Raw genomic sequence first — 25,678 nt, forward strand, 5'->3', positions numbered from 1 at the left:
GTGATATTATTCACCTATCAAAATCATTTTTCCCAAGTGCATTATGGACATGAACTATTCGTCATATCTATCGCTGATAGAGACTAATCATTGTGGGTTCTCAGTCATTGGATTTCATCACATCGTTAATAACCGGCATTTTGATTGTAGTAATTCGAGACACATTTCAGTTCCAAAAAAAAAAAGTTTGAGATGCAACAAAAAGGAAATGCATGCAAAATGTAAAAGTTTTGGTGATGGTATATGTTAATAAAAACGTTTTGTATTTTATCAAACACCATGATATGAGGTGCCATAATATAATATTGACATGACAACAAATCCAAAGAATGTAAGAAGTTGAAGCTTCTTGTATGATTCTGGCGCGCCAATGGTATTCGATAATAATGGTAAGGACGGTTTCGTAATTCTGGGTGCATCTACAGAATCCATCCAAGAGTTAAATATCTCTAGACTCACCGGCTCCCGCCACCTACTCCACGTGTCACTAAGAAAGCAGTTAATCTCGTGGGCCTTCACATGCAAACCCTCCACAGTCAACACGTACCTGATTCCTCCCCTCCATTGTGGTCATCGCATCGGACGGTTGAAACTTATCCAACCTTTAAGTCCATCATACGAAAGAGATGACGTGGCGAGATATCAGCGCGAGATCGTGAGGTAAAAAAGTCTAAAGATCCAACGGTTGATATGAAACACAAGTCGGATGATTAACGAATCTATATATAGCAAGAGATGGATTTAATCGGAAGATCGAAGACGAAAAAAAAAAGCTGAATCTTCGTGATGACATCTCTTTTAATGAGAGCCGGTTCGATGCCGGTTCAAACCGGGTTTATCCCGTCGCGGAAGGCGTCGACGACAATCTCCCGGCACAACTCCGTCGAATCATTACCCAGCCACGGCGGCGAGAGATTCCCCGGCGGAAAGATCTCGATCGACGTCAAGGCTACGTCCGGGCTGCGGAGGGTGTTATCGGAGAGCGATGTGATTAGATCCGAGAGAATGTCGAAGAGCGTCGTATCGAAGCCTTCTCCGGCGAATATTCCGGAGGAGGAGGATGAAATTAGGTTTTCCGACGGCTGGGGATCGCTGATCTGGAAGGAGAGCGGTGTTCCCGCGGAGGAGCAAGGAGTTTCCGGTGGCGGTGGATCTGGTTACAGCGGCGGTAACGGAAACGGAGGAGACGGTTACGATGGTAGGAGCAAGATCGGTGATTACTATCGAGAGATGTTGAAATCGAACCCTAACAACTCGCTTCTTCTGATGAACTACGGCAAGTTCTTGTATGAGGTAACGTGTGGATCAAGAAACTTGTTGGTTTCAGGGTTTTGATGTTTGTTGTGGATCGTGTAGGTGGAGAAAGATGCGGAGAGAGCAGAGGAATACTACGGGAGAGCGATACTTGAGAGTCCGGGTGATGGTGAAGCATTGTCAATGTATGGGAAGTTGATATGGGAGACGAAAAGAGATGAGAAGCGAGCTCGTGGTTACTTTGATCAAGCTGTTATTGCTTCTCCTGGTGATTGGTATGCTATATATGATTATTGATCACATTGGCAATCCCCAATTCAAAATGTAAAACGGTTGTGTTTTGTTTGCAGTATGGTTATGGGATCATACGCACATTTCATGTGGGAAGCAGAGGATGAGGATGGTGATGAAGAAGAAGAAGACTTGATGGTTGCATCACCAGCTTTGGTTTCTGCCGTTTAGCAAAGCAAAAGACTTAACACGAAGAAGAGTATGGAGACTGTGACTGGACTATATGTATCAAACACCTTCAACGTATTTTGACTATTTTCTAACTGTTTTTGTTTTACTTGCCTGAAGAGCAAATAAACATATATATAATATATACGTGACAATAAAATGAATGTAATTATTATATCTAATAGATAATAAAAAAGTGCTTCTGTTAAAGCTTTTGTATAAATTAAGAGTTTTGTATTAAAAGGTTTGATATAAGTCAATTCTTCTATCAGAAATTTTGAAACTGAAGTGGAGATCATTCGTTGGATTGTAGGAGTAAAAAAGAAGTGTCTCTGATTATCACAATCAAAAGTAACTAAGAGAAACAAACTAAAAAGATGAAATGAGACCTACTTAACATCTCTGTTTATCTAAAACCAAAATTAAATTGAAGAGAAGTAGGAGGAGGAAGAAGAAGACGAGAGAGTAAAGAAAGCTCAATCTACTTTATGGATAATTCTGATGGAGAGATGTGTAAAACGAACAGGAAAGCAAACCCGGCCAGCACGAGCCATGAACCATCATCATCTGCTTATTGAGGATTGTGGCCAGGCCAGAGGTGGTGATGGTACATCTGCTGCTGCATAGGTGGCATTTGGTGAAGTTGTTGCGGTGTAGAGTTTCCAAACAGTCCATGATGATTGTTGTTGTTGTTGTTACCACGGTGCAATGGAGAGTTGCTTTCGTTTTCCTCGGATGACTCGCTTGAATGTTGCTGTCCCTGAGACCGAGGGCTTCCTTGTCCTCCTCCTCCACCACCACCACCACCACCACTACCACCAAAGGTCAACATATTGGCTGGTGCTGAAGCTGGCTCGGGAGTATTCTGAACACGTCCTGCACTTTGTTTCTGTTTCTTCCCATCTGCTACAAAGCTTCCAACAACAACCTATAAACACCATCAACTTCAGTATCATGAAGATTCAGTGAATCAACTTGAGTATATAAAGGTGTGAGAATTAGAGTGACCTGGACTTGTGATCCAGCTACAAGCATTCCAGCAACACAACCACCCACAACCTGACCATCTGGTCTAGCCAGAGATACACTCAAGCTACCAGTTTTGGTCACAGTACCATTACTCTCAGTATTCAAGAAAGAACCTGACATAGAAATGATCTCATATGGACCCTGCAAACAACAAAAACAGCTCAATAAAAGATCACACAGATAAAACTCCAGTTCTCAAATGAAGGAGTGAACAAACAAGGGCATACCTCAAACTTAACAGCTCCATTAGGATTGTTAGCTTGACGAAGCATTACAGTAGACACGGCTCCTGTAGCTGAGAGAATACAGATCGCGCGTGGCCCCTGTTGCGTGAACGCCACTACCTTCATAGCTATGTCCTGTCATAAGTTTAACCAAAAGCAAAAACATCAAAAGACAAGCAAAATTCCGACACAAGATCAAAGAGTTACTACACAAGACACATTAATTACCTCTCCAGTTTTGACCTCAATGACATGAGGTGTAAACCCAACTCCACCTGTTCCTCCTGTTCAGACAAAACACAGAAACCTAAGTAGACAGTGATCTAGAAATGAACAAAAGTTGTTTTAGATCGAGTTTCAGACAGTACCTAAAGCGTCAAGCTGCTTCTTACCGGAGCCAGGAGGACGACCTCTGTTCCGTTTAGCAGGCAGATCGGAAGAGTTCGCATTACCCCCTCCGCCGCTATCTCCACCACCACCACCACCACCACCCTCCGCTCCACCGCCGTAGGAATTAGAAGCAGGCGATGTCGGAGCCAAAGCGAGACCAATGTTACCATCGGCAGCATACTTCCTCGGCCTCCCTCGCTTCTTCTTCGCCTGTGGCTCGATCCCGAATCGCATCGGCTGCTGCTGCTGCTGGGCCGCCACAGAAGAAGGCGATCCCTCGAATCCCAGAGATTCAAGCGTCTTCTGATCCATCTGATGCTGCGGCTGAGGTTGGTGATGCTGGTGAGGATGCAGTTGCTGTTGTTGCTGCTGGTGATGCTGAGGCTGATGCGGTGCGAGAGAGCCGAAAGGTAAGCGGTGGTGCATCGCCTGAGATGTGGAGGTGGGACCCATTAGCGCGGCGGCGGCGGCGGCGGCGTTAGGGTTACGGTTGTAGGAGCCCATTAGGAACCCAGGAGGTGGTTGAAGCTGCTGCTGCTGGGGATGCTGATGCTGTTGTTGCTGTTGTTGTTGTTGCTGTTGTTGGTGGAGTTCTCTTGAATCCATCGAAGAAGGGTTGGAGAAAGTAAAGGAAGAAACTTTCTCTTTGGTTAAATTTAGGGTAATAATTTTCTCGTGAGACCCAGTTTTTTTCTTTTTTTCTGTTTCGCGAATTCCGAGATAATAGACGAGAAAGTGGAGGTTTTTGAGTTTTAGGCGAAAGCGTGTGAGCTAGCTAACACCAGAGATATTAGAGAGAGAGAGAGACGATCTGTGTATTATTATTATTTTTTAAATGATTATAATTAAATTACATAAACAAATCTTTGGTTTGGAGGTTTCACTCTTCAGAGGTTTTTTTTTTTTTTATAAAAAGAAAATTTATTCTTAATTTTAATGAAATAAATCTAAACATATAACTTAGTTAGGATTTAGTTTGTTAATGCAAAAGAATGTTTCCAATGTATTTTTCAATTTTTCCAATATAAATGGAGAATTATATAATCAAATTGAGTTTCACTTCAGTTTTATTTTTTCCAAGTTTTTAGAGGGAAAATTGAATATAGCTAAAAACATGGAGTATTTTTATTTCATTTCTAGAATAATCTCATTTTTACCCTATTATATACTAGTACTATAAAACTAACTGGAGACAAAACAAATTTCACTCTAAATTTTATTTTAGAGAATTTTATTTTAGAGTGGGATATAAATTAACTTGAAGATGTTTAGAATATAGAGGCTGTCTTAAATGATGACCAGTCCATTTACACTTTGTAGTTGTAATGTACTCTTTCGTTTTGGTGTCCTCCTTTAACTCAGTTTCTTTTTTATAAAATTAATGCATTTTTATTTATTTTGGATTTTTTCACATAACTTTCATTGTTGCATTGAATGAACAGAGTTTGGTATTGGAAGAGACAACTAAAATCAGAATGACATTGAAGATGAATGTTAGGAGGCTTTTATCATGTTAATAGAGTAGACTCAAAACTCAACAGAAGTGATGAGTCAAGATTCTCGACTCAAGAAGAAAATAACAAAACCATTTATCAAGTAATTAGAGTAGAAACAAATGCACAAGGAATTAATAAGAGAATAATGTCTATATTTTTTTATAAAAGATCATGTAGACTAAAGATTTTGGATTGACTGTGTTTTGGAAAATCCAAAATAAACATGGTTTGTACTTTGATGTGTCAGAATTTATTTTTTTAAGTATAAGTATATGCTTCATCAGATCTTAAATACAATCACTACTGAAAATGACATCAGCTTATTTTGACCATTATGTCCTTCTCTTGCCTCATCATTTTAAGAAAAATGATGTATTTAGAGAAATGTGTATATACTATATAGATTCCAAATTAATTGACAACCTGAAAATACTAATTTTTAATGCTACACCAAATAAAAATACATAGACCCACTGGAATGTAAAACTAATATTGGCACCCAACATATATTTAGCTGAGCAATACAAAACATCCTTTTTTCCAAAACGAAGATCCAAATTGGTTTCCTGTAAAAGAAAAACTGTAACTTTCAACATTTGATTTTCGCAGTAACCAACTTTGGTTATGTATGAAAGTACCCACTTGACCGTGTCATATCCACTCTTCTCCCATACATGTCACGAAATTATTCGAATTCACCGGTTAATTCAAAGAACCAAAGATTAAAAAAAGTGATCTGTTTTGGGATAATCAATGACAAAGCACATAACCCTTTTTTTTGTCTATGCTAGCGACTAAAGTGGAGGATCTTATTGGACCAACAAGCAGCTAAAAAGCAATGTTTAAAAGTCTGAAGCCATGCTCGTACCTTAAGAAACCATACACGTTGAATCAGACGCTGTGAACATTGGTACCTGAAAACAGAAAAGATTTTTAGACAGCTGAAGAGTGATAGTAAAGTAAATTTTAGCGTGTTGATCGTATGATTTAAGTGTGACCTGAAATTCCATTTGGATGGGTGGTCTTCATCTAACAGCTACGAACCGTGATATTTACAGATTTACTTACATGCGTGTGCGTCTAGGTTCTTTGATTGGAGAAGTCAGCACACTTGACCAAAACCTTCCCCGTCATATATCACACCAAAGTATCACACCAAAGAACATCATTGCCTTGAGTCTAAAAAGTGTGCAAGAACAAATCAATTTAAGAACAAAAAATAGCCAGAGTAAACAGCAAGTCAAAAAGAAATAGCAAAACGTTGAGAAAGATACTGCTTACCTTTAGACCACAGGAGAAAGCTTATACTTTCAAAAATTCCAGAAACACCTACATTAGTAAAAATGCAAAGTCAGCACTGCTACATATCCTAGTAATGTATTAGACAAACAAAGTAGATCTTGGGGTTTGTTTTGCACTTAGTTTTACATCTATTAAACTTTGTAAATTTTTTTTGTAACACTGACTTGTATTACTCTTAACTTCTTTGTGTTAATACGCATACATGGTAGAAGCATGAGCCCTTCTAAGCATATGAGCGACGTGGACAACAACAACACACGAGAAATCTGAAATTTTGGAGCATCTGAGCGAGGAGAGATCCCACCAACCTTGAGCACATGAATTTAGCTCAAGATGAGCAAGCCGATAGAAGACACTGAACAAGTGAACAAACAAATAAAGGTAGCGGGTAGTAAGTAAGAGTTTTCAGAAACATGTGGCCATGTGGGTAATTCAGTGAGTGATGTCAACATGCGCCTCAGCCATACTCTCAATTCTACAGGAGTCGTGTAGGCGTGTTAGTTGGTGGTATTTATGTGGAAACCAAAACGAAATTATTTTAGAATTAATAATTAAAAAGAAGGGCCCAACCGGGTTCGAACCGGTGACCTATTGATCTGCAGTCAATTGCTCTACCACTGAGCTATGGACCCAATTTGACTATACTGTAGCATATTAACAACTAATTACCAAGGGGAACAATATTATTGTAAACTTTCTAAAATGAAATGTAAAGAATATAGATTACGACAATTGTAACCTACCAACATTTTAGACTCCTACTCTACTCCCCCCCCCCCACCACTTAGTTCATAAATTTTTTTTCACTTATTCATATTTTCATCAACAAAATGTAGCAACCAAGCCTCCAAGCTTGGCGACCTTTTGATTTGTTCAGGCCTCCAAGATAGGAGAATAAAAATTTCCAAAGACACCAAAGTGTGAATGTATCATTGAAAAGACACCGACTCATGCATCATTGAAAGGACGCATGTACCATTCTTGACAATTAAACAAGTAATGTTATAGAAAGTTATTTAGGTTTTCATGGCTCAATAAGTCTTGAGGAGTTTTGTCAACTGAACTTGTGTCTACTCCAGTAAGTTTTTAACAAATGTTTGGAGAATGAATGAAAATAGTGAATTTCTCTTCATTTTTTTTACCTTGCACTATTTATAAGGAATATTTTTCAATATATACTTCTTCAACATGAATACCGATGGAACGAACATCAAGATTCAAGAAGTTTAAATTTATAAAAGGTAAATTTTTATGACGACCATTCAAATACATTAATAATACTAGTGTCAAGTCATGTTTTGAAAATGTAAATAGAGATCTCTCACATACAAAACTGTATTTGAAACGGTGTAAACCTTTGAGAGAGTTGTTGGGGTTTCAAGCGGTGTAAGCGCTCTTCGCGCCCCTGTCCAGCTTCTTGGCATCCTCCTGAAGAAAAAAAAAAACAATACAGACAGTGAGATATTAAAAAAAAAACTTATGAATAAGCATTCAAGAGAAAAGCTCTCTTCTTACATGGATGATGAAACCAATGCTGTTGTTGTAATCAATAAACTCCTTCCATTGTTTCCCAATGCTCACCTGCAACATCAAAGGAAACAAGAAATTTCAGGTCTTTTAGCCGGAAGAGAGACAATTTAACATTTATTTGTCAATAAATGATATTTTACCTGAGCAGCTTCGTTGGAAGCATTTTTGGTCCAAATGGAAATCCTCTCTTGCTTTCCTCTAACGTTGACAACAGCTCCGCATATCTCATCTCCATGGTCAAACTGTTCTCCAATCAACGCAAGCAACTACATGGAAAAAACAAAAACCCAATCAGACTCGAATGGATGGAAACAAGAATCATGTGTTCAAGTAAGAAGAATCAAAACCATACGGTGTAAAGCCAGGGCTTATCAGACTTCTCCTTCGGGAAGTTCATAGTCCATTTGCCACCATTAGCACAAATAGGATCCTCCCACTTAGGTTCGATATTGTGTTTGAAACAGTAGAAGTCAGCTCCGCCAGCTAACTTGCTCGGACCCTTCATGTTATTGAACAGACTGCAACCAAAGTAAGATGAAGTCAATAGAGCCAAAGACAAGTCCTTAAATCCCATTGAGACTTGAGAGAGACTCACAAATCAAAAAGAAGAACACAAGAAAGTATATATACACACACACACGCAACAACACAATAGCATCCAACATTAACCAAACAAGACCGATGATTCCCTGGTTCAATGTTTTAGCTCTTGTGAAGATAACAAGCGAACAAATATGACCTTAACATATAAGCAGTAGCTACAAACTCAAACACCAATTAAGTGATTCTTCAGAAACAGACAAGAGCAAGTGACTTCACGGAATCTAACCCACCAACAAAGAACATAACTTTCCTTGAGATATAACAATCTAAATAAAACTAAACCAAAACCCATGCCGCATAGTCATTGAAAGAACAAAAGATTCCTTTTCCATAATTCAAACACCAAACAAACAAGCAAAGCAATATTTCAGAAACAAACAAGAACAAGTGATTCACTTAACCCACGAAGAAAGAACATAACTTTCCTCGAGAAAACATAATCTAGGCAAAACCAAACTAAAACCCATGTCTAAATAATAATTGTAAGAATAAATTATTGATTTTTGTAAAAAGCCCTAACCTCCAGAACTCCTCGACGGTGGAGAAAGTGAACACGGATCGCAAGGAGCTTCCCCAAGTCGCCTGCTTTAATTTAACAGAAGGGTTATCGAACCAGAAGGTCCACGAATGCTCCAACGGATGCGACTGCGGAACGGCGGATTTGCTCGATTCGTCTCCGTCTCCTTCGCCGCCGGCGATCTCTCCTTCCTCGGTATCGTCGCCTTCTTCATGGTATCGATCAATCGGATGGTCTGTGGGGTTAGGGTTCGCTTCTTCCGCAACGACAACAGGCTTGGAAGTGTCTTCTACCGCCATTGTCAAAACTTGCCTCTTTCTTCTTCTCTCTAAGCGATGGATGTACTTCTTCTTGCGTAGGGTTTGTTAGGTTAAGATACGGCGGCGTTTCGTTCGCGTTGCAAAGTTTATTTATATTCTAGGCATTGGGCCTTAGTATCGAAACATAACGGGCCTTTTACATTGGGCTTTGGTTTCCTGCGGCTCACTGTCAGGAATCTGTTTGTTTCTACTTATTAGCGATAATGACAATAACATATAAGAGTAGACTGATGATTGTAGACTGTAGTATACTCCACGAGAATCTTTTTTTTTTTTTTGCTAACCGTAAGGTATGTCAGCAGAAGTCCAACTAATCTCCCAGGACAGTCTCTAAAATTCGTAATAAAACTCAAGACATGATTTCATTATTGTTTTCGATGGGAATCTAACTCAAAATCAACCGTTTTCAAGTCAACTCTTACCGCCAAGCTACCACGGCTTTGGTTAAATGGTATGAGCGTTCAAGATTGTATTATTTGGAAGCTGCAAAAGAACACTGCCAAAAGACCTTTACGTGACTAGTAATTTACCAATTAATTAATTTATGTGAATCTGTCTGCCTAAATAATTTATAAATTATAGGTAGTAACGAGATGTCTGACATGGCCAACTCACAACCACTTGACTGTTGTCCCCACTCTCCCCATATCATTTGTCCTAACTGCCATAACACAATAACAATTTGAATAGACAACCTATTTTATTTTGTTTTCTTATTAACGTTGGTTTTTTGTTTATTTAATCAAACCGACAGTAGTCACATTACCAACTACAACTTCAGTAAGATCATGTTCTACCTTTAGCTCCACCAAATTGCTGTTTTTGGCTCTATTCTAATAAAATAGATGATATTACTGCAGCCTTCAGTAATGCAATGAATCAAATGAAAATTATCACCCCAAATTGCAGGATTGTGGCTTCAAAATCGAAACACACTCATTACCGTTTGGTGTCTATATTAACACATTTTAAGACGTTCATTATCGAGTTTGTACATCACTTAAAATTAGTAAAACGGTTCAAACGCGGATAACAAAACGAAACAAACGCGGAAAGAAATATAAAACCCCACACAAAGTTTCCCACTTACCCCATTTGAGTTTCGAAACTTTACGGCCTCACCACCACCAAAACAAAGACACACTTTTTGTTTTCTTCTAGATTAACCGAGAGAAAAGAGGAAGAGACAACAACCCACGATCCTCCATAGCTGTACATAGAGAAAAAAAGAAAAAACCTAATCATCAATCATGCCTTCTGGTGCTAAGAAAAGGAAAGCCGCCAAGAAGAAACAGGAAGAAGCCTCTTCTACTCTCAAACCCAACAACAACCATGGTGAAAGTTTCCATCTTTTTTCACACCCCCATGATCTCTTTTGCTTCCTTTTTGTCTTTTGTAATTCAATTATTCATTCAATCACACACACACACACACACACACACGTTTGGGTCTATTCGATTCTTCAAAAAGTTTGGATTTTTATTGTTGTGCTCATTTGATCCAATCAAGTGGGTATCTTTTCTTTTTAATCACTCACTGTAAAACTTTGTTTTTTTTTTCTGGCTAATTCTTGCATATTGGATCACTTTAGGATAGTTTTATGATTGAAAGTTTGTACCTTTTTACTGTTGTCTGTGGATCTGTGATGCTTTGCTCCAGTTTGATTCTCTAAGAGTGTGGATTTGACTTGAAGTAGAGTCAATAAGTCACTCTTTGTTCTATGATATTTATTATTATTGTTTGTCTGTTCTGAAGCTGATTGGATTTGTTAAAAGCAGGAACTACTGAGGAAGAAGCTGTCAGATTGGTAAAGGATACTGATGAGCGTATAGAGATCACTGATTCAAGCCATGATCATGACAAGAGCTCTAGCAGTCGCAGTAGTGGTAGTGGTAGTAGTAGCAGCAGCTCGGATGATGAGTCTCAGGAAGTCAAGAGGGAAGATGGTGATAAGGTGGAGACTCAAGTTATTACACCAGTGCCAAGTCAGCCTGTTCCAGTTGCTGGAGATGCTCCGTTCATCATTGGTTCTACTGCTAATGCGATTGTAGAGAATACCGGTTTGATGGATTCGACTACACCTAGCGATATAAACACTGAGAACATTGTCGAGATCTCCTCTGTTGATTCAGTACTCTCAAACGAGCCTGCCGCTGAAGTTTCTCTTGCATCTGATGAGGTTAAGCAGGCGTCTTCAAGTAAAAAAGAATCCAAATGTGTTCCTGAAGGCAGCAAAGAGTCTGAAGTTGTCATTTCTCATGAGGAAGAAGAGGTGATTGTTTCTCATTGTTAACCTTTTTTTGTGATTTGGTGTCTCATTATGTTATTAAAAAAAAAAGAAGACTAAACCCATTTGTTCTCTCAGGCTCCCGTGCGACCAACACATGGAGTTGCACAAAGAACCTCATGGTTAAGTTGTTGTGGTTTGTTTGATGTGATGACAGGATCCAGTAGATAAACTCAGGTACACCAAATTCTTTCTTTTATGATCTTCATTTGTCTTCCTATGATTCATAGCTCATGTATGTGAGTGATCTAACTTAAAACCGAGGAATAGTGTATCATATGAAAGCATTTTGTTGATCAGTGGCACTGTCGAGTGAGCTGCGAGTAAAGAGAAAATTAGCCTAAATCCTGATTTGCTTGTTGACCCCTCCTGTTTTGTTCTTTCGCAGAAACTTGAGTCACCTTTAAACTCCCAAGCTGCAACAAAACAATATGCTAAAATTTGAGGAACTTGGATGAATGGCTCTCTTTCACTTAAGTACATCTTTTCTCATATGAAATAGCACTCAACTTGTAGTAGTAGCCTTCTTCATTAGCAGGCATGTCTTCCCTTTCGCTCTGTACCATTACTTGTCTATTGTTGTTTTTGTTCTCTCAGGTTCTGAGACTTTGAGACTGTGTTTGTTGTTGGCAAATCTAATGTATGATTAAAATCACTACACATGAGCTCAAAATATATGTTATTTAGCATTAAGGTTTCATAAGGAGTATGTGTGTAGGAAGGAAGCTACATTGTTTGATTTCTATAATACAATACCAGATTCTAGAAAAAGAACACTACAAATCAAGAATAGTTCGTCCTATCTTCTTATAAGTGGGTGACCCGCGTCAGCTAAAACAAATCCATATCCATTCTGCTGAGTTTGATTAAAACTCTCAGCCCAAATAACACACATCACAACAAGAGTGACATGTGTGAATAAGTCTCTTAACATTTAGAGCAAGAAAAGTTTCCGTTGGCTTTTCGACTTGGAAAGTTCTGATAAAGAAGACTTAAAAATGACGTGAGTTAATGGTTTCTAAGAAATGCTGAAATCAAAATAATCATAAAGCATTCAAGATAACACATATACACACATCATAGGTTAAAATTCAAACAAAAACTCTCTCACACGTTTTGATTTTATGTAGGTAGAAGTTTCTGAATGCATTTTCAATTTATACTAAAAAATCATAAAACATAAAAAGTATATCTGGAGAATACACATAAATATATGCTTCACAAACACTTAAAAGAGAGAGATGATGTCCAACATGCACTTGTGTGGTGACTAGTTTGGGCTTGTTTTGGAGGGAATTTTACATGAACCACTTGTGTATATGTGGAGTAAAGATATGTCATATGTCCAATCACCAACCCGCAGAACACGCCAGGTACATAGGCTACGACCACAGATATCCAACTAATCACTTGGTTCTTTTGGCTCAATTTTTTTTTCAAATTCTTTTGGTGTAGGATTAGGGACATGAGTATTTCCACATATATATCTTCAAGACCGTAGAGTCTGAGGTTATCCATGAATGCTGAGCAATTTTTTCTTTGAAACTGTGTGCTTCGTGGTATCGGACCTTGGAGATTGTTACGGGAGAAGTTCATAATCGACAAAAAAAAAAGAGAGGCTGCCAAGATGTCTATGGATCTGATGACCTGACAGCTGTTTCCGAGATATGTCTAATGCCTCGAGATTTGTAAGATTTGCCAATGATTGAGGTATATTGTCTGTGAATCCGTTACTTGACAAGTTGAGAAGACGCAATCCCTTCAACGACCAAATCGATTCTGGTATCTTTCTAACAAAATTGTTTCCTGAAAAGTCAATACCTCCGAAGTCTGTTCGGATCAGCTCAAATAACATATCGACTCCTTTATTAACCATTTCCATCGAATTAGTGCTATAACCATCTCCCATGTATTCACTAGATCGCTTGGTTAAATTGGTGATTTCCCGCCAGTTGGAGAAATAGAAAGGCGGCAAAGTTCCATTGAGGTGGTTATGCGATAAATCAATGATTTTTAAACTTTGAAACCCAATGGACATACGAGGATGATACAACGGCCCATATAGTTCGTTTTGTCGGAGGATTAGGACATTTAATGACGGTAGAGAACCCAACCAAGGTGGAAACGTGTCTTTGATTCTGTTGCTTTTCACATTCAATAACTCCAAGGAAATGCAGTTGATCAATGATGGTGGAAGTTTTCCTTCCAACTGGTTGCCGCTGATGTCAACTGACACCAAGTGTGTACCATCTGGAGGAAGAATTCCACTGAGATTGTTGTGTTTGCAAATTTAGTGCTGTGAGATCAACAATAGCATCCCTCAAACATTGAGGGATGGAACCGCCAAAGCTATTGACTAGGTAATGGTCCTCGAAAACAATTTGAACTAAGATCCATTGACTGGATATGCGTCAAATCAGACAGTTCAAATGACTTTCCAAAACTGCTGAAAGAGTTGTGAGAAAGCATCAACTCCAACATGTCTCCTAACGAACCTGGTATTTCACCTTCCAACTTATTGTAGGAAAGGTCAAGATACTCGAGGTTGGCTAAATTGGGGACTGATCCAGTGAAATTTGTTGTCATGAAGATCTAAATTTTTAAGATTAGAAATTTTTGATATGGATTTAGGGATATGACCTTTAAATTTGTTTTGTTGAAGGAATAGAATATGAAGCTTAGAAAAGGAAGATGTATTCCTAAATTCTATTGGTCCCTTGTATTAGCAAGGCCCAAATAAAGACCGGAAGCCCATTACCTAAGCTCATTGTATCTAGGTTTTCTAGCATATTGAGTTGATATAAATATCTGTGTAAGGTCACTTTGCAATGTAACCAAGGCTGCGTTTCTAGCAGCCAAACTCTCATCTTTATGAATATCAGTTTTATAAACATTTAACTCTTGCAGACAATCTCAGCTTCCTTCTTCTCTTTACTTTCTTGTTCAATAAAGCTTTAATAAGCTATCTCCATTTCTGTTTAAATAAACCTCTTTGAGCATTTTGTACATTTGTTCTCACCTTGAACTGGTTGTTCCTTAAACTAACAATTCCTAACAAAGGATTCATGAACAAGGACGTAGGAAAAGATCCGAAAAATAAGTTTCCTCCCACATCAATGAATAAATAGATTGTCCCTAATGGCTAGTTCGGACAAACTGGTGGTTAAATTTACAAGTGCAAGAGGGAACTCACCAGTCACCAGTGAAATGATTATTTGAGGTGGCTAAATGAGAGAGTTGTGTAAAGTTGGCAAATGAAAAAGGAATGTTTCCACTGAACTGGTTATCAGCAAGGCTTAGGTCTCTTAGTTGGTTTAGGTTTCCGAATGAAACTGGAATTTCACCTACTAAATAATTTTTGGAAAGGTGGAGTTTTGCGAGATGAGAAAGGTTTCCTAATGAGGAAGGAAGCTCTCCAGAGTCCAGATAGATTGCAATCTCTAAGAGTTAGGTTACGAAGATGCTGGAGTTTGAAAAGGCTACTATCTGGTTTCAAAGAGTTGTTGAGAGGGATGGAATCAATGAAGCTCTTTATAAGTGTTTTTCGTTTGTGTGGTAAGTGATAAGTGTGCATGATTATGGCTTATGCAGCTCTTTATAAAAGGGAAAACAAAAAAGAAACTCAGCATGTCTTGATTTTGGCAAGTCTTGCGTCAAGTCGTCGGAGTAGGTGCATATTGCCTACCCGTGTATCAAAATTGCATCATAATTGTCCACATAAACTGTGATTAACTGACTCAAGTCGTCGGATTTAGTTGAGTGATTGACTCTTCACCAGATGTATTTCAAAATTTCCACATACAGTACTTTTTTTCTTCTTATTCCTGTCAACAACAGACCAATGACTTAGGGGTATAGCGTCATATGTTGATGGCCAAGTTGATCAATCACTAAGCTAGGTGGTCAGAATTTTTAGGCCAGTTTTGTTCAACTGATAATTATTCAGAAACACAATAATATCTCTTCTTTGCGATTTCTCGTTCTATTCTACAAAGATTAGTATTAGTACTTAGAGCCAACATCAGAAGAAGGCTTATGATTATCAATTATTTCATCTTTGGTCTCAGTCTTCTCAACGTAAGATAAAACCTTAATCAATCTATTTAAAAGCGAGCAGCTAAGAATTTCATTTCATTTCATTTCACGAGACGAATGCTTTTTGAGTTTTGTGAACAGAAACAATTGATCTCTTGTACAAGTGTGAATTAATTAACTATCCTGTCCGCTAAATACTCATAACAGTGCAAGGGAATTCAAGACCATTAAAGGCCTAACGATTGAGAAATACTGAATATAAAATACTTCAAGAACGGTCTTAAAACAAAAATTCATGTTTGTTGAGTGCAAACACAAAACACATAACGAAATGCAACAAACCAGAAACAACTAAATATCTCAAGCGCTTTGTAATCTTCACTCGTCTTCTTGGCTACGGAGCCTAGCAAGCCTGTTGGTGACAACAATATCCAGCTGAGAAGCTCTCTCGACAATGGCCTTCCTCTTCTTGGTAGAGACGTTGTGAGCAATCTCTGCGCAGTAAGTCCTGTTGTGCATCATCAACAACTCGAGGTCACTCGTGTTGTGAACAACGAACTTCTTGAATCCATTGGGGAGATAGTGACGGGTCTTCTTGTCAGATCCGTAACCAACATTGGGCATCAACGTGACACCTTTGAACTTTCTTCTGACCCGAGAGTCAATACCCTTTGGCCTCCTCCAGCTTTCCTGAAAAGAAAAAGAAGACAAGGAATCACAATGAGATGGAGAGAATCAAGAACTAGAGTCAAGCTCGAGCACTTATGGTCCTAACGGTGTGGACAAAGACTACTTAAAATAGTCACTCATAAAGATGCAAACTTTAAGACTCCACTACAAACTTATTGACATATAGAACATTTCTGAAGCTTAAGGATACAAGAAAACACAATGACAATGACAGAGACAGAACCACAATTATAGTCAAAATCGAACACTTCTGGTCCTAATGGCGTTTACAAAAGTATTTAAGATGCAAACTTGAAGTCCCAACGACACGTTTTATCATCATATCTTACATTTCTGAAGCTTAAGGATTCAAGAAAACACAGAGATTAATCTTCTAAAACCCTACAAGAACAAGAAATGAGAAAAAGGGTTTTACCTTGACAGTGATTCTACGGTCGCTCTGGGGTCTGATGAACTTGGCGGACCTCTTCTTCACGACCTTCTTGGTAAGCAACGGGACCGCCATTTTTTGCTGCTTCCTAAGATCTCTCGATGCGACTACGTCAACAGCTGCCCAAGCCCTAAATTAGCTTTTTAAAGGGGCTATTAGGGTTTTTTATTACAGAACAATATGGGCTTTATTTGTGGCCCAAATAAATACTTCTCCGGCCTTTAAAACTATTAATATTTTCAAGAATTGTGTTTATGCATCGCCTTTTTTGCTATTTCAAAAACGTTTTCAACTTGGTAATAACATCAATTCTGGTCTTGTTTTGAGTTTTGATCAGTTTATGAACCATAACAAAGGTTTTGATCATCTTGAAAAGTCATTTGAGCTTGATTTGCAACAGCCTGTTTTCTATTCTAGTAAATCATATGATTCATTTGTCTTCAAAGAAAATGGTTTCAGTCTAAGCTCTTAAAGACATGAACTGATCACTGGTGATTTGTTTGCATCCACATGTACCTTGGACGAATTCATGCTTAGGAAGTTGTTGGAACAAAAATAACATAAAACTGAAACCAATTTTATTTGTGATTTTGTTTTGAAGCTTGATATCTTGCATTTTGAATCAGATAAACTTTAGCATATTTTGAGATCATTGCTTGAGAATTGTGTTGTTTTTGAGCTTCGATGTTATTCTGGTTTGCAATACATTCTTTGAAAAACATAGTGAACCTTTGATAAGTGATTCTCAATCCGAACTTACTCTTTTGTGTTCTGATTTTGAGAAGGATAGGCACGTTTTAAAAATGTTCAATATTATTTTGTGCCTTGATACCATTCTGGTATGTAATATTTACTTTTATGTGGATTTTGAAAGGCTGAAACGTGTGCTACATATTCTAGGGAAAGAAACTTTGATTTCATATTTGAGCAAGTATATGTCTTGCACATATGATGATCCTGGTATTCTAGTTTCTGTTTTGAGTGTCCAAGATAAACATGTTCAGTCTCAAAGAAATGAAAGGAACAAAAGCATAGACCATGCTTATCAGCCTGAGGTTTGAGATGCATGCAGGGCCGGCTTAAACTTCTAATGGGCCCCTGGGCAATTTTTTTTTAAAATTCATTATAGATAATTTAAAAAAAAAACTATGGACCCTTGATAGAAAACAAACAAAAAAATTGGGTCCTTTTCTATAGTTAAATTTGTATAATTTTGGGATGGGCCCTGGACCATTGCACTGCTCGCCCTCCCTCTTGGGCCGGCCCTGAATGCATGTACTTAAGAAAAATGGCATCAAAACTCTAAAGAAGTTTATTTCCAAAATTTTCCTTCACTAAATTTTACATGTTCTTTAGATTCTTTTTGCCTGATTCATTTCCCTTTGATACAAGTTAAATGGATTCGAGGTCAAATCATTTTCAAGAGAGAGGGAATGATGTGCCCTTGCATAGTGCACCGGGCAAAACAAACATGCATGGCTTGATCATGGGAAGCAGTAAAGATATATGCTCATTGTTTGACTCATATCTTCCAAACCACGAGGTTTCTACGCATGAAATCACTTGGATAATATTCTCAACTCAATTACGGATCTCCTCGAAGAAGAATCATATCAAACGGAGTTTATATGTGATGGTTATGTCATTTACAAATCTGGAGATCTTCAGTACTCGCGAATTCAGACCACCCGAGAAGCTGGAAATGGCTAACCTTCTTTCTGTTGAACCAACGACCAATTCAATCATGAAAAAGGTAATTATTCATGTTTTAAATTTCCAATAAAATAATCTCCCATTAACTCTTGTAGGAAAATAAAATAGGATAGCGTATAATACGTTTGCCTAGCGTACCTATATATACTTTTGTTTCTATGAAGTCAAGGAAGTGAAAATAATTTGAATCCAACCAAGCCAAGTAAAGAGGATGTTTCAAAAAAAAAGATCAAATTAGTCTTCCCTAATGAATATGCTCTTTTTAAAGATTAGAGTCGATGTCGAAGAAAAACTCGTAAGAAAATTTAATATAGTTAATTTTTGAAATATTTTAGTTGTTTTTTATCGGGACTCGTCTTTATCACATTTCCTTTGTTTTACAAAAAGATCATAGACCGTTACAAAAACAAAACAAGAAAATCTTGGGCTTGATGGTTTTCAAAAAGATTCAAAAACAGACTTGTTTGGGCAAATGGAGAAACCGATAAAATACTGGCTAAGGGAAAAGATGGATTTCGACCAGTCCTCAAAGGGACATGTCTTGGCCCATATCAGGAACATATCCTTCACTTTTCAAAGTCCTGGTCGTGGATATATCAAGAGGCAGTCCAAGTTTCAGTCAAAGACTTTATTTAGTCAAGTCTTTGTTTTCGGTCTTTTATGTCTTTCTTAGCACATTTTTCATTGGATCTCCACAACTTGTAATTCTACAAATAAGGCCTAAGATCCACAAAATCAGATAATGAGTTTTCCCCTTTTTATTTGAGTTTATATCTTCTTTCTTTGTAGAACACTTTTTGTTTCTTGGTGAGGTTATCTCCGAGTAAACAAACTTCTATTTCGTTGGACTTGTGCATCATATCAAGCAACGTATAGAAACTCTTCTTTTGTTGGACTTGTGCGTCATATCAAGAAACAACTGAAGTCTGGTAGTATCAAGAGACTTTCCGCACTTCTTGTGTCACCGTTCAGTCCACCAGTTCTCTCTTCTGGCGAGTTCATATCTCCTTAGTTCGATTGAGTGATCTTTCCCTATCCTAGGGTTCTTTAGTGGCGGTGGGAAACCCCTTATGCATAGATCATTGGATGAAAGACGGGCGGCGCTTCGACAAAGGCATCCCGAATCTACTGGTCGAGACTCTCATGATCCGAGCGTTTCTGCGACATACTTCGGCAATGTGATCCCGTAGTTTTTATTTTAATTTGTTTCGGTTTGTATTATAAATTTAAATATTATTTTTTGACATGTTATTTTTTATTATAAAATTTAAATTATCACATTTTGTTTTTAAATTAAAAACATTTTAATTTTCAAAATTTTCACAAATATAATAATAATTATATATATAAGAAACTATGTAATTTTGTTGTAACTTTTACAAAGAATATACATCGAAAGACTTGTAAAGTCGTCGTAAATTTTACGAGGTTTTTACATCGTGTGACATGTAAAGTCCTCATAAATTTTACATGGCAATTACATCGATGTTTAACGAGTACTTTACAACGAGAGTATACGAGGCTATTACGACGAACTCTTTCTTTCTGTGTTACGACGAAGAGTTCTCCTCGTAAATATTATGTGGATTTTACGATGAATCCTCCATTACGACATATGTTTAACAACGAAACGCGTTTCCTCGGTAGTTCGTCGTAACACTCCTATTACGACGAATTAACGAAGAATATAGCGCTCATAAAAAAGCAGTGGAGCAATTTGGGAGCAGAAGAAGCAAACTGTGTACCTACACAGACAAAGTAAGAGCAGCAGTAATATAAGAGTGAAAACAGAGATTTCTATCACATTGTTAATGTGGAATTGAAGTTTTATTGAAAGTAATGACACTAGCAATGTCTATATTTTCTATGAATATGTTCAGGTTATCCAAGGAAGCATGTAAAAAAATAAATAGTATCCTTGCAAAGTTTAGGTGGAGCTCAAGTGATTGCAAACGATTATGTATACTTCAGATAAAAGGGAGAATGGGGTTCAGAGGTACAAAAGTTAAAACTATTCAATCAGGTTTTACTTCGGCAAACAAGTATGGACAATTTTTCACAATCCAGAAAGTTCGATGGCAAGAGACTTTTACCAAGAGTATTAAAGGCAAGAGAAGTTTCTGGAGACAATATTTTTACGGCAGCACTAAAAAAGAAGTTTCCTTTTGAACTCTGGTTCTTCTTTTTCCTTCTCAAAATCTTTCATCAGCCACCTCAAAATCACAGAGCCGGCCATAATCGAAGTAACAAAAATAAAAAAATGTTATAGATTATTGTTTCGCATATAAAAAGATTATAAACTTCAACCAGTCCTAGAATGTCATTATATAAAAACGTACGGTTGCTGGTTTGTTTTTGGTATTTGACTCAGTTTTATGGTTTCCTGATACTTGTTAATGCTATGCATCCTTTTAAATAACCGTACTCATACTTTATTTATGCTCCTACCAATATTTGCCTTCACTTAATGACCAGATAGACAACGTAATTGATTCTAACATCCGTTCTGAAAAACCAAGCTTTATAAATTTTAGGCCCATATTACATGTATTATTTAAGTTGGGCCGCAATAATATATTTATCTTATATATCCATTACATTAAAAACGAGAATTCATATTTTTTCCATGCATCTGCTTCGGCGAGTGAACTTTGTAAAACTATTAGAATATCTTTTAAAAGTAATGAATCTACTAAATATTTTTTCCTAGATATACATACATAATTCTTGTCTAAATCACTATTTTCATGACATTGTTTCCAAATTCAAATCTTTTAGTCTTCTAAAGCCATTATTAGCCCCAGACCCAAAGAGCGTAAGAATAAAAGACGAGTTTTCCCCAATATTCGAAGCTTACGATTGAAAATCACAAGCTTGAATAAAGAAGCTTGACTTTAAAGCATTTTGATTTCGAATCTGATTTCTGTTTTCGAGAGAGAGAGAAAGTGAAAATGGGCTCTAAAGGCAGCGTTCAAAAGATGATTCAGAGTTTGAAAGAGATCGTGAACTGTTCCGACTCAGAGATCTACACGATGCTTGTGGAGTGCCATATGGATCCTAACGAAACCGTTATTCGTCTCATTTCTCAAGGTTTTTTCTCGTCTTTCTTCTTTCCTTCAAGCTCTTGTAGCTTCACGGGTGAATTTTCGTAAAATAGATAGACATTAATGGCTAGCGCCTAGGGGACCTCGACGGGCTTAGACATTTGCAAATTATTAATTTTTGATTAGAATTTTATATTAACATTATATATAAATTTCCAGCGCTTAATAACAAATATTTTGGTAAATATAAAACAAAATTGAATTTACAAAATAAAAACACAAACAAATTTGTGAACTTGCATAAAGAAAAAAAGTTGGGGAGAAAGGATCACCGCTTGATTATAGACAAACTGAAAGTAAAGATGATGATACAATTAAATTGATCATAATTCAATTTGATATTTTTTATTTGTTTTTAATTTATCTAAAAATGTGATTCGAAAAAAAAAACTAAAAAGCACATGAAAAAAACTGGAAATTTAACCGATTTATACCAATTTCGATTGATTTAGACCAATTTGGATTGATTTAAAATGATATGTGGCCATTTAAACCGATTTGGATTTTCTAGAACCGTTTAAATCGGATTTTAGAAAAATAGTTTTGGTTATTACCGATTTGCGTCTGCCTAAACCATTATTTAGAACACTGATTTTCATTTTTACCTGATTATGGAAGTATATAAAATTAGTTTTTTTGGTATTGATTATGTGTTTTTCTATAATTCTCTGCTTGTTCAATTCTGACTTTCTTATAATGCTGTTTCGTTTCAAACATTTCAGATGCTTTTCAAGAGGTGAAGAGCAAGCGAAACAAAAATAAAGATGTTAGTTATTACATATTGTTTATTATAATGCCGTTATAGTTTTCAGATGACTAGTTCCATTTCGACTCATTTTTTTCTTGTTTTGTCTCTTTGGTCAGACTAAATATCACGCAGAGTCATGGAGACGTGGAATCCCAAATCGTGGAGCTAGAAACAGTGCTAAGTCCAGTTACAACACCGCTCGAGGTGGCGGCAACAAATTTAACTCCAATGGTAATAATATGGTTATGTTTTTCTTCTCTTAGTTGTGGTTGATAGTCTGAACCAATGTCTAAACTTGTTGATCTGTTTTGGTTCAGAGACAAGACTTGCTCAAAGAGGGAAGGGAGCACGCAACCATTGGGCTGGCTCTTCTTCAGCACCAAAAAGGTTCTCATCTATTCATGTGGTACTCTTATCATAGTTTAATATCATGTGTGTGTGTGTGTGTCTAACTCCTTTGCTTTTTAGTGATCCTAAAAACGCTGAAGTTCAGGAAGCAGCACCAGCGGGTTCAACTGGTGCTGCAGCTTCTTCCTCTTCGCTGCCACCACCAGCGTATCAATCCGCTTGGGCCAAAGCTAACCCCGGGAAGAAAACTATGGCTGAGATTGTGAAAATGGGTAAGCCTCTTCATCAGAAGAAAGTCAGTGTGCCTCGTTCATTAGAGACGCAAGAGAGGGGAAGCAAAGCTCCTTTGAAAGATGAAGGGTCTTCAACTGAGAAGCAAGAGAGGGGAAGCAAAGCCCCTTTGAAAGATGAAGGGTCTTCACTTGAGAAGCAAGAGAGGGGAAGCAAAGCTCCTTTGAAAGATGAAGGGTCTTCAACTGAGAAGCAAGAGAGGGGAAGCAAAGCCCCTTTGAAAGATGAAGGGTCTTCACTTGAGAAGCAAGAGAGTAGAAGCAAAGCTCCTTTGAAAGATGAAGGGTCTTCATTTGGAAAGCAAGAGAGGGGAAGCAAAGCCCCTTTGAAAGATGAAGGGTCTTCACTTGAGAAGCAAGAGAGGGGAAGCAAAGCTCCTTTGAAAGATGAAGGGTCTTCAACTGAGAAGCAAGAGAGGGGAAGCAAAGCCCCTTTGAAAGATGAAGGGTCTTCACTTGAGAAGCAAGAGAGTGGAAGCAAAGCTCCTTTGAAAGATGAAGGGTCTTCATTTGGAAAGCAAGAGAGTGGAAGCAAAGCTCCTTTGAAAGATGAAGGGTCTTCATTTGAGAAGCAAGATGTTTCTGATCCAGTGCCTTCTCTCTTGAAACCATTTTCTGTACCTAAAACACATGCCGACCAAGTTGCATTTCATCAACATGTGGATGAGTCTCAAATGGATGATGAGGTCCTCGAGACGAAAACAAATCAAGTTGCATTTCATCCTGATTTAGACCAGGTTGCGCAATTGTCACACTTGAGGTTTGGTAGCTTTGGCTTGATAGGATCAGGCCGAGCTAGTAGTCGCTTTAATTATAACTTGGAGGACACGCAAGAGACAGAGGAGGATTCATCTTTCAGACAACAGGACACTAACTTCTATGGAGGGGAGGAAGAACTTAGATATAATGCTACTGATGAACAAACATCCTATCAAATAGATTCGACCGCTAGAAACTACCATGCTTCATCAGATTCTGAAAGAGAAGCGGCACATCATGAAGAACCTCCTCAAGAAGATCCATATATGCAGAATCTTGACAGCTTCTTCACCAACGTAATGGTAAATATCTCCTTTTAAAATCCATTAAGTAATCGAAATTTCATTTAAAAGATATTAACCATATAAATTATTTGACACCAATTGCTTACAAAAAATTCTTCTTGCAGGATCTAAGAGATGAGAGTATATCTCCTCCCGGTGGAGGACAACAAGCAGCAGCTGTTTATCAACATCCCGCCTTATACCCATACTTTAATCAACATGGAATGCCATTAGGGTATCATGGTAACTTCATAAGTGATCCATTCATGCCCCATGGTTACATGCATCCGGGTTTTCAGCAAGGGTTTCCTGTTGGTAACCATCAGGCTCCTCTAGTTGTGGTTATTCCTCCCTCTGCCTCATCACTTCAGCAGCAGCAGGTAAACCAATATATTGTTTTGTTGGTGTGAGCATCTGAAGTTCTAGTTCTTTTCTTGGTTTGGTTTGGTTTTGTTTTCTATGGTTTGGTTTATGCTGAATTAGAACTGGAATTTAGTTTTGGCTCCGTTTGGTGTGAAAATTTAGTGAGTTTCCATGTTTATAAAGGTTAATAGGTGAATTTTTGTTTGGCTTTTGGTTAGAAGAATTTTGGATATCTATTTTGCAACCCTTATTAACCTGTAGGTTCTTTCTTTTGTTTTGATCCGCAGAACGAAAACACATTTGCCTGGCAACGACCACACATGCGTGTGGCTCCCAGTAGCGAAGTTTACATCTACAGTGTTAATCCAAACATGCAGCCTCCCGGTTTCGTTCAAGCCCAACAACTGCACCAGCAACAGCTGTCTCAACAAGCTTTAATGTCACTGGACCAACTCCGTCATCAGCATCAGCATCAGCATCATCAACAAAGTGCTGGAGAGGCGTCTAGTCAGACTCAAGAACAGCTATGGCCCAATAACAACTAGTGATCAAAATAAAAACCCCTCTCTCCATGCCTTGCTTTCTCTTTCCTTTTTTACTTTTGTGATGTTTGTTATTCCCGAACAGCGATGAGTTGATTCAGAACTATGAAAATGGTGTTGTGTGTGTTTGCATGTTTGGCTAATAAGATTTATGAGGGGGTTTGTTAAAGACTTTTTTAATGGTTGGTTTGTTGACTTGAAATTCTGTTTTTGTTTTTGTTTTTGTCTTTACTCTTTAAACTCTTCAGTCTTGACATCATATTATTAGACCAGATTTCACGCTAGTGATCGTTTAGTCCTTGCTATTTGAGAGGCATGGATTATAAAAACAAGATCACACTATATAGAACTACATTTTAGGTCCAAATAGTGTAAATATATGATTATATATATATAATGATTATATATCCCTTTCTTATTAAAAGAGAAGCATTCCTACAAACTAACCTTATCTTCATGTGTTATTAACCAAAATGCCATTTTTTACGTGTCATTACAAGAGCTCTTCTCACACCTTTTAACTGAAGCCATTTTTTCACTAGAATAATTACAAGTATTGCCATTGTTATAAATGAACCTTCTTAAACATTTATAATAGTTAGTTGCATCAATGATTCTTTATCATGACTAATTTGTATATTAAACTTAGATATAACATGTTTACAATGTCCACATAAGCCGAACAGATATAAAGTAAATTATATAGTTATATACTTTTATAAATATACACAAAATAATTATATTACATAGTTGATATGGCGTACTATATATAAAATAATAATTATATAATATTTATATAAATATATGTATAATAATTATATTATATAGTTGATATGGTCGTACTATATACAAAAAAAATTATATAATAAATAAATATATATATATATATATATATTAATAATTAAATTATATAATTGAAATGGTCGTACTATATACAAAAGAAAATAATAATTTAATCATA

General features: G+C 37.3%; 6 protein-coding genes, 1 long non-coding RNA gene, 1 other non-coding gene and 1 pseudogene across 10 annotated transcripts; 4 read left to right on the forward strand and 5 right to left on the reverse strand.

Moving 5' to 3' along the window:
- The first annotated feature begins 737 nt into the window (after positions 1-737).
- On the forward strand, positions 738-1,956 carry LOC103834041. Its single transcript, XM_009110099.3, has 3 exons — positions 738-1,293; positions 1,357-1,529; positions 1,605-1,956. Exons 1-3 carry the CDS (start codon positions 787-789, stop codon positions 1,714-1,716), a joined length of 792 nt encoding a protein of 263 aa, XP_009108347.1. The 5' UTR covers positions 738-786; the 3' UTR covers positions 1,717-1,956.
- A 64-nt stretch (positions 1,957-2,020) lies between these two features.
- LOC103834042 (AT-hook motif nuclear-localized protein 13) lies at positions 2,021-4,634 on the reverse strand. Of its 2 annotated transcripts, none has more exons than XM_033277380.1 (5): positions 3,359-4,634; positions 3,195-3,250; positions 2,970-3,101; positions 2,722-2,883; positions 2,021-2,641 (listed from the first exon to the last, which is right to left on the reverse strand). In XM_033277380.1, exons 1-5 carry the CDS (start codon positions 3,960-3,962, stop codon positions 2,285-2,287), a joined length of 1,311 nt encoding a protein of 436 aa, XP_033133271.1. In that variant the 5' UTR covers positions 3,963-4,634; the 3' UTR covers positions 2,021-2,284. The 2 variants fall into 2 exon arrangements, with proteins under 2 accessions (XP_033133271.1, XP_009108348.1); XM_009110100.3 differs by having other exon boundaries at positions 3,335-4,450.
- A 2,080-nt stretch (positions 4,635-6,714) lies between these two features.
- On the reverse strand, positions 6,715-6,786 carry TRNAC-GCA. Its single transcript has one exon. It is a non-coding gene; the product is annotated as a tRNA-Cys (tRNA).
- Positions 6,787-7,364: 578 nt separating this feature from the next.
- LOC103834044 (eukaryotic translation initiation factor 4E-1) lies at positions 7,365-9,188 on the reverse strand. Its single transcript, XM_009110101.2, has 5 exons — positions 8,808-9,188; positions 8,037-8,202; positions 7,825-7,950; positions 7,670-7,735; positions 7,365-7,582 (listed from the first exon to the last, which is right to left on the reverse strand). The coding sequence occupies exons 1-5, from the start codon at positions 9,101-9,103 to the stop codon at positions 7,532-7,534; spliced, it is 705 nt and encodes a 234-aa protein (XP_009108349.1). The 5' UTR covers positions 9,104-9,188; the 3' UTR covers positions 7,365-7,531.
- A 1,007-nt stretch (positions 9,189-10,195) lies between these two features.
- LOC103834045 lies at positions 10,196-12,108 on the forward strand. 2 transcript variants are annotated; one of them, XR_004450259.1, is made up of 4 exons: positions 10,196-10,459; positions 10,903-11,396; positions 11,490-11,650; positions 11,696-12,108. XR_004450259.1 is itself a non-coding variant. In XM_009110102.3 (4 exons), exons 1-3 carry the CDS (start codon positions 10,375-10,377, stop codon positions 11,580-11,582), a joined length of 672 nt encoding a protein of 223 aa, XP_009108350.2. In that variant the 5' UTR covers positions 10,196-10,374; the 3' UTR covers positions 11,583-11,588; positions 11,800-12,108. The 2 variants fall into 2 exon arrangements, 1 of the variants encoding a protein (XP_009108350.2); XM_009110102.3 differs by having other exon boundaries at positions 11,490-11,588; positions 11,800-12,108.
- Positions 12,109-12,213: 105 nt separating this feature from the next.
- Positions 12,214-14,478, reverse strand: LOC108869316 (annotated as a pseudogene).
- A 1,189-nt stretch (positions 14,479-15,667) lies between these two features.
- On the reverse strand, positions 15,668-16,775 carry LOC103834046 (60S ribosomal protein L32-1). The gene is made up of 2 exons (XM_009110103.3): positions 16,552-16,775; positions 15,668-16,136 (listed from the first exon to the last, which is right to left on the reverse strand). Exons 1-2 carry the CDS (start codon positions 16,639-16,641, stop codon positions 15,825-15,827), a joined length of 402 nt encoding a protein of 133 aa, XP_009108351.1. The 5' UTR covers positions 16,642-16,775; the 3' UTR covers positions 15,668-15,824.
- LOC117127334 lies at positions 16,697-17,678 on the forward strand. The gene is made up of 2 exons (XR_004450282.1): positions 16,697-16,892; positions 16,923-17,678. It is a non-coding gene; the product is annotated as an uncharacterized LOC117127334 (long non-coding RNA).
- A 2,377-nt stretch (positions 17,679-20,055) lies between these two features.
- On the forward strand, positions 20,056-25,624 carry LOC103834315. Its single transcript, XM_018653561.2, has 7 exons — positions 20,056-21,369; positions 22,106-22,149; positions 22,248-22,362; positions 22,449-22,518; positions 22,600-23,830; positions 23,938-24,192; positions 24,463-25,624. Exons 1-7 carry the CDS (start codon positions 21,231-21,233, stop codon positions 24,718-24,720), a joined length of 2,112 nt encoding a protein of 703 aa, XP_018509077.2. The 5' UTR covers positions 20,056-21,230; the 3' UTR covers positions 24,721-25,624.
- Positions 25,625-25,678: the final 54 nt, after the last annotated feature.

The sequence above is a fragment of the Brassica rapa genome, chromosome A08, assembly GCF_000309985.2.
Source record: "Brassica rapa cultivar Chiifu-401-42 chromosome A08, CAAS_Brap_v3.01, whole genome shotgun sequence".
NCBI classification, from domain to species: domain Eukaryota; kingdom Viridiplantae; phylum Streptophyta; class Magnoliopsida; order Brassicales; family Brassicaceae; genus Brassica; species Brassica rapa.